This window comes from Pygocentrus nattereri, chromosome 22 (assembly GCF_015220715.1).
Source record: "Pygocentrus nattereri isolate fPygNat1 chromosome 22, fPygNat1.pri, whole genome shotgun sequence".
Taxonomy (NCBI): Eukaryota; Metazoa; Chordata; class Actinopteri; order Characiformes; family Serrasalmidae; genus Pygocentrus; species Pygocentrus nattereri.
Window position 1 is genome coordinate 32,573,380 of NC_051232.1, and position 12,435 is coordinate 32,585,814.

A 12,435-nucleotide genomic window follows, 5' to 3' on the forward strand; every position below is an offset into this window, starting at 1 on the left:
TGAAGCTATTTGGGAAGGTCAAACTGGGGACCTTCCAGGCCAAAGTGCTGTGGGGATCAGTGTTTTACCCTCATCTAACGCTCTGAATTCAGCACATGAGGCTTTGCTAAGTGGCTGATGGGCTGAATCAGGTGTGTTTAATGAGGCAGAACGGTGAAGTCTGGAGTGTTTTGGCCCACAAGGACTGGAGCCTGACACAAGTGAATGTAGATGCTGATCTCCACAGCACTTTAGCCTGGAAGGTCCCCAGTTCGACACGCCTGCATTAGCTTCCCAAATAGCTTACACCTCAGCAGACTCTTTACAAAGCGAGAAACTCTACAAACACAGCAAATCCATCAGTTTGATATCAACAGGATTTGGCAGATTCTTTGCCACACGTACAGCACTACAGAGCTGCTGCTGGTCTATTACATTCAGTAATGTTTAGCAGATTGACCTCCTCACACTTCATACTACTCGCTCGGTTCAACTGTCCTTTCTTTACATATTAAAGCTTTCATTTAGAACAAAACACCTCATTCGCAATCTTCCTCAAATTTCTAATGGGAGACGAGTTAGTCTGCTCTTACCATGATCAACATATCCTGACTTATTCCTTTGACCAGGCCGTTGTGGTCAGAATAAGGCTTCGATCTGGACTTCTTCTTCCGGTCCTGCTTCTTCTGCAGTCGGATTCGAGCTTTCCTCAACTCCTGGCTCATCATCTCCTCAAACCTCTGGCTGATGTAGCCAGTGCTGTCCATCTCGTTCAACTCCCACATGTCCTCCAGAACCAGCGGCCTCTTGTAGCCCTTAAAGATCATCCTGCCAGATGTTTCACACGGTCAGGAAAAGGTAGATATGGTAGGCTGATCATTTCAATCATGTGATGGATCATTGGTTATACCTTGAGTTGCTAGTTTGTAGGTACATTTACACATGTAGGCCATTTTATCAGAAACATCTACCATATAGGATGGTTATAGGGTGGTTGCCCACCTACTGCTGCACAATTTTCAGCCTTGGACACTCAGAGACTACTGATTATCTTTTTCCTGCACAATTGTGGTCATCCTCCGGCCCTTCATCAGCGGTCAGTTTCTGATCACAGGTCCACTTTTAGCCGGATAGTTCGGATTGGCAGGCTATTCTTGGCCCAGCATGCAAGATAAGTGTACATAATAAACTGGAAATCCAGTGTAGATTCTGAACTATGTTCAGGCACTCAAGCCACAACATCCTACCTGTTAAACCAGTTGAATGTAATCCTGCTGAGAAATGGTGCTCCGACTTCTGGGTTCTAATTGAAACATGTAGGCACGCATAAGGTTCTTGCAGCGACCATAAATCTTACACTTGCAAAGCTTACATTAGGTTAAAAAAGACATGTAAGCTTCTGTACCTTCTTTGCCATGTCTTGAAGGTCAGGTGGAACATCTGCCATGGCTGACAAGACCAGCGCGATTAGCTTCAGCCCATAGGCTATGTAGAAAAGGTGGAAGTGAGGGCGACTGGCTATTTCTCCCTGAAGAAACAAAAAAATGTATGAGATTTTGACTCTGGTACCCTGGTGTTCAAGGACACACGGCAGCACATTAAAGTGACTGTTCAGTCAAGTTAATGGGACAAGACCTGTTTTATGTCCACTTCGTTAGTTACACTGTACTGGAGCTATGAGGCTAATTTAGCTAGGTAATGGAAGCTTATGGCCACTGATTTTCATTGAGAAAACTGTATTCCTAAATTATAACCACGTTTACATGCAGATTGATAATCCAATAATAATCAGACTAATTGCTCATTCGGAATAGAATACCTCCATGTACACACTAGTCCGATTGAGGCTATTCGGAATACAGTCTCTGTCCGGGTGAACGAGGTGGGTAATCCTGTAAATTATCTGTTAAACAGAAGAATAATATTCGTGTAAACGCCTGTATCCGATTACATTCCCTATCGGAACGTTTCAGTCCATTCTACATGGCGGAGCAGAAACTGGTCTGCAGAGGAGACGAAGTTCGTGCTCTGATCTTTAAAAGACGGCGGTGGGACGGACGTCCAGCTTATGTGTCTCAGAACACGACGTCTTCCTCTCGGCCTTCTTTAATAAGGACGTCTGAAGGACGTTTTCCTTAGTCTGACGTCATTTTAAAGCAGTTAAAAGCACAAGCACTGCTCACTGCTGCTCATCTCACTCTGACTGGACCTCACGTGTTTCTGGTTGTCATGGATTACTTTTGCATGTAAACAGAGATTTTCCATCAGACTGTTAAGAAGTGTGAGATAAACACCTCAGTTTTAATCTACATTCACAACGTATTCAATCAGACTGGCAAAAGTCTTTGCATGTAAACACAGCCTATGATACTGTTGCATAATAGCACAGAGATGTTACACAATCTCAAATAGACTTGCTTGTATGGTTTCCCGCAGTGAGAGCGTTTACATGCACTTAATAGTCTGATAACTGCAGAAAATCTAATTTTGAATTTGTTCAATGTGTTTACATACATCCAGGCCTACATGAGTCAGGCAGTGATCATATTTGGCTTTTTATCATTGAGTCACTATCGTGGAAAATATGAATATGCATCAACTAGAAGATATGAATATTCAAATTCTTTATTTTGTCAATTTCTTGTAATTGGTTTGTGCGTCGCTCAAAACTTAAAGTGTCCTGTTGCATCTCACAAGTGCTGTGTTAAACACTGTTGGCTGTTTCCGGGACAGCATTCTGCTTTCACACATGTGAAGACTGAGGAAAAATGAAAGAAATCAGAGTAAGGGTCCACATGCACTGAAAAAACTCAAATCCAGCATCTTTATCAGATTTGTTATCTAGGCCTTAATCCAATTTAAGGAATCAGAGTATGCTGTTTATATGACCACTTGAATAATGAGATAACTGGTGTAATCTGATAATTAGTGGAACACTAAGTGCATGTAAACAGACTCACATTATAACACACTGTTGTCTATAAAACTGAGCCAAATCTAGAAATGGCTCTAGCAGCCACGTTGAAACCTGATTATTTTCAGTAATATTGAATATTTTTAATTACATTATGCCATAAAAAAGGTAAGTGTTTGACGATTTATATGTACAGTGTGGCTGATGCTAACTGATGGGGTACAAGCTTCATTTACTTGTTAAGTGCAAAACCACAAAAATAACGTCAGACACCAAACACGCCTCAGCCCATTGACCACCTTCAAGGTAAAAGGACTGTTGAGCTACTGTTTTAAGCTCAGCACCTCTTTCAGAGCCTCTCTCAGCAGACTCTGGAAAGAGAAGATCTCACAGACGACCTGCAGGAGCCAGAAGAGGAAGAGGCTTCCAGAATCGACAGCCTTCTCCCTGCGTCTCACAGCTTCCTGGAGCAGCATCACCAGCAGCTACAGAGAACATTTGACCCATGAGACTTTTTCATATCTTAGACAGAAAGTTCTGACAAAAGTCACACCAGTTCAAGCTTACCCATGATACGACAAAGAGCGCCGGGTTAGCGTACAGCACTGGTGGGTTCTTCTTATTTGCAGAGCCATAATCTTCACCAAAAGTGGCAGCAAGTTCAGAAACGGCAGTCAGGAAAAGGAGAGAGACCAGGACCTGACGGGAAAAAAAAATAGTACATTCAAAATCAAAGCACTCAAAAACCGCTGATGTTGCTTCCAGGGACACTTTGTAGTCAATGATCCAATAGAGGATAGCAGTGGTCCCGCTTTGTGAGTTTGTGAGCAGTTGCTGCTTCGTGGCTGAGCTGTTGTTGCCCCTAGAAGCATCCATTTCACAATAACAGCACTTACAGTCAACAGGGGCAGCTCTAGCAGGGCAGGAATTAAATTAACATAATATGGCATCAAACAGGACCAGTGAAGTCACTCCTAACTACGGCCCATTCTTCTGCCATTGCCTGTGGAGGCTGCATGGCTATGTTCTTGATTTATACACCTGCCAACAATTGGTGTGGCTGAAACACCTGAGCTGAATAATTAGACCTGGTGTTTAGGCCAGATAGTGCCTTAATACATGACACAAAGTACTGAGGTCATCCGGCGCTTTTACCTGTCGTTTACACCGGCAAGAAATTTCGCAAACTGGCAGAGGTGGCATCCTATAACAGTGCCGTGTTAACAGTCACTGAGCTAAGTACTGCCAGTGTTTCTCTATGGAGACTGCAAGGCTATGTGCTTGATTAAATACACGTGCTTGCAATGGATGTGGCTGATAGTCAATAAACAATTGGGTGTCTACATACTTTTGGCCACATAGTGATGAAGCACCTACCCTTTGACCTATATTAAACATGTTTTGAGTCAATATGGGACATTATTCTCTATACACAGCGGTAATCGCTTTAAAGCTTTTCACTGAGTGTGCTTCATATCTACCTGCTTGCAGATGTAGAGCTTGGAGAGCGGAGCTTTGGGAGGTGTTTTCTTGAAGAGTGTGGCCAAATGCCAGGGAGCGCGAAACCACAGGAAAGCCAGCGGCACCCACACCAGCACCGTCCTCTCCACGCACACCGGCAGGTCCGGATCCGGACGATCCAGCAAAGAGGCATTCTGAAACACCAAGTAATCACGTCGTGTAAATATATCACTCATCACAGAGCTTATTAGAAACACCTGGCTTGTGCTTCCCTCACTGGCCACAACCTTCCTTATAATCCCCATGAATACATGTACAATCACAGACTGGATTACAGCAATTTACCAGTCATCTGCTGCACTCACCATTGGTCAGTTTCTGACCACAGGAGTACGGTTGATTTTTATTCTGTTTAGTGATGATATACTGCTATATAATACTTTAAGCCTTATTCTCATATTTTTATGTGTTTTAGTAAAAAAATACAGTGTCATTTTATAAAATACAATTAAACAGTGCATATTTGATTTATTTGTACACTGCTTTTATTTTTTTGGTCAACAACGTTCGCTCGACATATTGAGACCAAAAATTACTACATCAAGGCCACAAATAATACATTCAAATGACAAATTACTATAATGAGGCCACATATTACTATACTGAGGCCAAGAATTATGACACTGAGGCCAAAAGTACTACACCAAGGCGTTAAAATGAATATATTCAGTCCACAAATTACCATATTGATGCCACAAATTATTATATTCAGACCTCAAATTAATATATTGAGATCAAACCTTTATATAGAGGCCAAAACGTACTACACAAATTACTATAATACAAAACATGTATATATTCAGACCAAAAATTACTATATAGAGATCAAAAAATTACATTACAAGATTACATATTGAGGCCACAAATTAATATAGACACAAATTTCTGTACTGAGCCCTCGGGTTATGAGAAACTTAACTCCTGGTCTCATTAATATTAATAATATGAAGATTATTGCTCTGGGCTTCCTGGGCAGTAATGTTTTAGACGGACTGATTCCCACTACTTTATTCAAACCCCACATACAACAAAGCGCAGGAACTTAAAGGGGCTCACCACCAGGCTTGTAAACTTTATGCAAAATGAAATCAATAAGATGTAAACAGAGCCGTTCTGAGCGGTTTGGTGTGAAACACTGTTTTAGAGCAACTTGGAGTCAGTATTGTTCACGGTGTTGGTGATAGGAACCAGACGTCCACCTCTAAAAGCTCCCTCTCAGAAAGGTCCTACATGTTTACTCAACTACTGTTTTCATATTTGCCACCATTTCACCAAACTCACCGTTCCATACCAACTCAGAAGACTCGTGTAGGTTCTCTGGCGGTTCTGGATAGTAAATAAAGTGGCTATATCTGTGTTGTAGTCATGGTGACGCCTGGTTCCCATCACCACCACTGTAAAGACGTCTGAACCACTTCACACCAAACATCTCTGAATCTCTCGGCTGACCCTGCTGAAGAAACCCATAGAGACCACTACGTGTTGTTGGTTCCTGATGGTTTTGTAATGTGTTTGGCTTGATATCACAGTGTAAATGATCCGAATGGTTCAACAGGTGACCAATGGATTCCTAATGGGATCTAAAGGTGTTCCAGAGTGTTCTAGTGGTCTCTACTGGAAATCATCAAACCAATTCCCATTAGAACGCAACACAACTCGGTTTCCAGTGGTCAGTTCTTAACAGGGTAACCACTGAGAAAGTTTGAAAAGTCGGTGGATTTCCCCTTCATCAACTTTCAGGCCGCTTTACTGGAGACGAGTTCACTCCAGACGCGGGTTTGTTGGCAGTGCTCTGAGTTAACGCCTCTGTCAGTGGGGACGCAGGTTACCGTGGTGGTCCTGCACGGTGGTCGCACCAGACGGAACCTTACAGGACAATCTGGAAGTCACTCACCCAGAAATCCGAGCCGCAGAAGCGGCGCAGAGGCTCCATTACGCGGTGAAGCTCAGCTCAGCTGCTGACCAACACGTGCTGCCCCGTCCTGGACTTTCAACTTCACCTCCGAATGACGTTTTTCTCTCCGTTACCCCGCGAAGTAAGCCTGATACGCGGCGGTCAGCCGGACGGTCCGAGGCGCATGCAGCAGGTTCTCCTGACCACGTTATCACAGAGGAACGGGAGGAAGTGCTGACCGTAAGAATCTGACCTTACACTGAAGCTCTGTCCATGCCCGGCTGCTCTTTATGATGCGGAGACGTGGTGGTTGTTTTCCTGCAGGCGTGGCAACTTCTACACTGACATACCGCGAATGTACTGGGGCTACAGAGTAAGATACTCAGACACCATCACTATACTGACCCCACAGATTACTACAGCAACGCCCAAATCACTATACTGAGACCAAAATGAATATGTGGAGGCCATAAGATACTTTTGTTGCTCTATTCAGGCCACAAATCCCTATACTGAGGCCACAAATTACTATAATGAGACCACAACTTGTTATTAAGACCAAAAAATGCCATGTTAAGGCCAATAAGTTATCAAGGCCAATATTTACTACATTAAGGCCATGAATTGCTATATTGAGGCCACAACTTCTTATTAAAGCCAAAAAACGCTATATTAAGGCCACAAATTGCCATGTTGAGGCCAAAAAGTTAAGATATTGAGGCCAATATTTACTACATAAAGGTCTTGAATTGCTATATTGATGCCACAAATTGCTATATTGAGGTCAATAATCAATATATTAAGGCCCCAAGTTAGTCCATTAAGGCCACAAATTAAGATATTCAGACCATGAATTACTACACTGAAGCCACAAATATACAGGTGTATAAAGCCGAGCCCCTCGGCCTGCAGACTGCTTCTACAGACATTAGTGAAAGAATGGGTCGCTCTCAGGAGCTCAGTGAATTCCAGCGTGGTACCGTGATCGGACGCCACTTGTGCAGCAAGTCCAGTCGTGAAATTTCCTCACTACTAAATATTCCACAGTCAACTGTCAGTGGGATTATAACAAAGTGGAAGTGATTGGGAACGACAGCAGCTCAGACACGAAGTGGTCGGCCATGTAAAATGACAGAGCGGTCAGCGGATGCTGAGGGGCATAGTGCGCAGAGGTCACCGACTTTCTGCAGAGTCAATCACTACAGACCTCCAAACTTCATGTGGCCTTCAGATCAGCTCAAGACCAGCGTAGAGAGCTTCATGGAATGGGTTTCCATGGCCGAGCAGCTGCATCCAAGCCTTACATCACCAAGTGCAATGCAAAGCGTGGAATGCAGTGGAGTAAAGCACCGCCACTGGACTCTAGAGCAGCAGAGACGTGTTCTCTGGAGTGACCAATCACGCTTCTCCATCTGGAAATCCAATGGACGAGTCTGGGTTTGGCGGTTGCCAGGAGACGGTACTTGTCTGACTGCATTGAGCCGAGTGTAAAGTTTGGTGGAGGGGGGATCATAGTGTGGGGTTGGTTTTCAGGAGTTGGGCTCGGCCCCTTAGTTCCAGTGAAAGGACCTCTTAAAACTTCAGCACCAAGAGATTTTGGACAATTTCACACTCCCAACTTTGTGGGAACAGTTTGGGGAGTTTGGCCCCTACCTGTTCCAACATGACTGCGCACCAGTGCACGAAGCAGGTCCATAAAGACGTGGATGAGCCAGTTTGGTGTGGAAGAACTTGACTGGCCTGCACAGAGTCCTGACCTCAACCCCACAGAACACCTATGGGATGAATTATAGTGGAGACTGTGAGCCAGGCCTTCTCGTCCAACATCAGTGTCTGACCTCACAAATGCGCTTCTGGAAGAACGGTCAAAAATTCCCATAAACGCTCCTAACCCTTGTGGAAAGCCTTCCCAGAATAGTTGAAGCTGTTATAGCTGCAAAGGGTGGGCCGACATCATATTAAACTCTATAGATTACGAGCGAATACTTTTGCCAGTTTAGTGTAGCTTTGCATGAGGAACCGTCAGGCTACTGTGTTAAATATTGCCACGTGGGCTCGAAATTACTTTCAGCAAGAAGAAAGCCAAACATCTACTCTAAGCAGAAATGCCACCAAGTTCTCTGGGCCTCAGCTCATCTCAGATGATCCAGTCAACAGTGAGAATGGTTAGATGAGTCCATGTTTCAGCTTGTTTTTGGAAAAACAGACTTCAAGCTCAAAGTTCTTCATCCCGACTTCAAATCAAGCAAAATGTGCAAGTGAACATCCGTCATGGTGTGGGGTGCATCAGCGTAATGGGCAATTTGCACGAGTGAAGGTAGCATTGATGCTGAGGCACATATTGGGATTTTAGAGAGACATGCTGCCATCAAGATGACGTCTTTTTCCAGGAAGTCCATGGTTATTTCAGCAAGACAACACCAGGCCTCATTCTGCATGTGCTACAACGTAGAAACAGCCTGACCGGCTGGCTTACAGTCCAGACTCCTATTTAAAATGTTTGGCACATCAAGAGGCGCAGAATCAGACAGTGATGACCAGCTGAAGTCTGGTTTTAAGCAAATATTGGTCAGAAATGTCACCTGCGAAACTGCAACAATTAGTATCCCCAACTTCCATCCATCCATCCATCCATCCATTTTCTAAGCCGCTTCTCCGTCAGGGTCGCGGGGGGTGCTGGAGCCTATCCCAGCAGTCATCGGGCGGAAGGCAGGATACACCCTGGACAGGTCGCCAGTCCATCGCAGGGCAGACAGACAGACACAGACAGTCACTCACACCCAGGGGCAATTTAGCATGTCCAATCGGCCTGACTGCATGTCTTTGGACTGTGGGAGGAAACCGGAGAACCCGGAGGAAACCCACGCAGACACGGGGAGAACATGCAGACTCCACACAGAGAGGACCCCGGTCACCCGGCCGGGGAATCGAACCCAGGCCCTCCTTGCTGTGAGGCGACAGCACTAATCCCCAACTTCCAAATTACTGAAAAGTGTAAATAAAAGGAAATATGATGTAACACAGTGGTAAACACGCCTCTGTCTCAAACTATTTCGAGTGTGTCGCAGGCATCAAATTCCAAATTTCTTTAACTATACAAAATACATTGAAATTCATATGGTCAGTGAAAACACTGGAAATCTTCTCTGTGCACTTTAGTCAGTTCAATAAAGGTTCAAAAGAAAGAACAAACGCCTTTATTGCATTTTACCACTTTTTGTGTTTAATCATTTCCTTCCCCAAGACCATCTCTCTCAATGAATGAAGTGCTGAAAAGCCCTGCTGATAGCCCAGCACTGAGGAGAATGCTTTGACAGGAGGTTCCTTTAGGAATATAATGATCAAGATTATTTGAACGTGGCTGACACCGAGTCAGTCACAGCTCCAAATGCAACGTTTCCACATAGAAGTGTTTCTGAAGCAGGCGTGAAATGAAAGCTTGGGCTTTCGCTTCTAAATGGAAAAGTATCGCTCTTGGCTGCTTGTGATCGTCCAGGTTGCTTCACTTACCCTTTCCCCACAGAGTAGCACAAAAATCCATTACGGGTCTTCACCTCCGGCCTTTTGCCCTCTCAACATTTTCCTCCCGCTAGCATATTCCATTTTTTCTGTCCACATCTATTAACGCAGTGTGAAGCACCTCAAACTGCATCTAAAATTTGAGATGAGTTGTCAGGCCACAATTCCATTTTCCTAAGGGTTGTACTGAAGTCATATGTATTGGTCATCTGAAAGAGTTCATGGTCCCCCTTTTTTCATAACAGTGCACATGGGCTCAGGGCTTGCCTTGTAACATCTGAGGACAGATCAGGTTTCCTGTTGAACTCTAAATTGGTCAAAAAGGTGGATGTCAGCACATTAAACTTGCATTAGATCAGAGGTGTCATTACACCTAAGGCTCAAGGATAAATCCAAGCATGGGCAACTTTTTGCAGCCCACTCACTCTTAGAAATTCTCCTTTCCAAGGTTCTTTTCAAACTTTAAGTTTGGCTTTGCATCGTCACTTTTACCTCCTGCCTGACAAAGCTGATAGTCCAGTTTGAGACATTTTCTAATGTACACTGGTAGTAATAAAGGAGGACATCATGTCCATCAAGGTGCAAACAATGGAAACGTTCCCTCAAAGGTACAGCAGTGGTTTCAGGGTCTGATCGTGAGCCTTAAATACGTTTTTCCATGTGTAAAGTTTGTATTTGCACCTTTTCATAAACGAATGTTTATGGTACAATTATGTTCCCTGACTTAAGGTACTGAGATGAACCCTTGAGGAAACCACCCAAGTGACAAGAAGGGTCCTGCCCCAGTGACAGTTTACTACCTTTACTTCTGAGAGAAAACACCATCACAGTACCAGATGATACTTAAGCTTGCATTAATAAAGTTAATGAAGCCTTCCTGGTACTCTGTGATATAAGAATGCCTTAGAAACACAACTAGTTTTGACTGTCTTCCCATTTTCATCTCTCAACATGAAAGGGAAGCTTACGCTGTACTGTAATTACAACGTTGCAGGAGAAGGCAAAACCCTCTTAACTTACAATGTAAAATAATGTAAAAACTTTTCATTCCAAGTCATTTTGGAGCATTTCTATTCATGAAATGTTCACACAATGCAAAGGGTGAACGCTTTCCTGAAATGATGTCAATACATAATCAATGCACATCAGCAATTTTATGGAGTTATCTATCAATCATTATCTATCAAATACACAGTTAAAACAAAAATCTTCATCGCTCAATACTGATACAGACAATGCATCACCCAGCACCAAGCTAGATGTTTCAAGCAAAATTTAAATTCAAATGGAATTTGAACTGATTTAAGATTAATTTTTTTACTTTTAAACTTAGTGACAACAATTTAGTGACAATAATTTAGCCTGATTTATCGTGAAACTGCCTGATTTATCCATAATCTGGGATTTACTGATTTAACCTGAGATTGACCTTCTTAACCTGAGACTGACTGATTTCAATTTAATCCGAGATTGACTGATTTAACTTTAATCTGAGATTGACTGATTTAACCTGAGATTGACTGATTTAACTTTAATCTGAGATTGACTGACTTAACCTTAGCCTGAGATCGACTGACGTCATATTAACCTAAGATTGACAGATTTAAATTTAGCCTGAGATTGACAGACTTAACCTGAGAATGGCCGTTAACCTTAACCTGGGATTGACAGACTCAACCTTAACCTGGGATTAACAGACTCAACCTTAACCTGGGATTAACAGACTCAACCTTAACTGGGGGGCAGTCGTGGGGTGGAGGTTAGGGAGCTGTGACTGGAAGGTTGCCGGTTCGATCCCCAGGGCCGACAGTCCATGACTGAGGTGTCCTTGAGCAAGACACCTAACCCCCGACTGCTCACCGGGTGCCGTGGATAGGGCTGCCCACCGCTCCGGGCAAGTGTGCTCACTGCCCCCTAGTGTGTGTGTTCACTGGTGTGTATGTGGTGTTTAACTTCCCGGATGGGTTAAATGCGGAGGTGGAATTTCCCCGGTTGTGGGATCAAAAAAGTATCTCTTAATCTTAACCTGAGATTGACAGACTCAACCTTAACCTGGGATTAACAGACTCAACCTTAACCTGAGATTGACTGATTTGGGGATTTGGAGACCTCTCTGGTTGAAATATGTAGTTGCATGCAACCTTTTGTGACATTGGTTGTTCTTCGAACTCCTCCCCCGAGCGGATCTGTCTGACGATTGTGAGCATCTAGAAGGAGAACTCAAAGATAGCTCAGTCAAAACTTTTTGAAGGGTGTGTCTTACGAGGATGTGAGTGAATTATCTCCCCTTGTCATCATATCCATATAATGTGGATTTTGCATTTGAGGCCTAAACATCGAGCCGGACCTTCTTTTTAAGGCTGTGCGTGTGACGTAAGCTCAACAAGACGTATTACGGGGTCTGAAAATATTCACCAAAATCCAACCCGACACTTTTAATTGGTTCTTTCAGGTTCTGCATGGTGACTCACAGCAGCGCATACACATCATATATTAGCGTGTTTTCTTTCTCCTGACTCGGTAACCCTACTCCTTTCAGTTTTAACACAAAAAAAACTTACGAAATGCTGCTTTAATCTGAGACTGACTCAGCTGATCCCCAGCCACT

The 12,435-nt window shown here is 43.6% G+C and overlaps 1 protein-coding gene across 1 annotated transcript in view; it reads right to left on the reverse strand.

Moving 5' to 3' along the window:
* LOC108437856 (canalicular multispecific organic anion transporter 1-like) overlaps positions 1-7,195 on the reverse strand; it is a 73,919-nt gene extending 66,724 nt beyond the window's left edge. The window contains exons 1-7 of the mRNA XM_037533030.1: positions 6,309-7,195; positions 4,375-4,548; positions 3,461-3,592; positions 3,238-3,378; positions 1,385-1,507; positions 1,227-1,282; positions 573-807 (exon numbers count right to left, since the gene is read on the reverse strand). Coding sequence (XP_037388927.1) covers positions 573-807; positions 1,227-1,282; positions 1,385-1,507; positions 3,238-3,378; positions 3,461-3,592; positions 4,375-4,548; positions 6,309-6,347 — 900 coding nt within the window. The 5' untranslated portion in view covers positions 6,348-7,195. The remainder of the gene's footprint in view (positions 1-572; positions 808-1,226; positions 1,283-1,384; positions 1,508-3,237; positions 3,379-3,460; positions 3,593-4,374; positions 4,549-6,308) is intronic.
* Between the last annotated feature and the right edge of the window lie 5,240 nt (positions 7,196-12,435).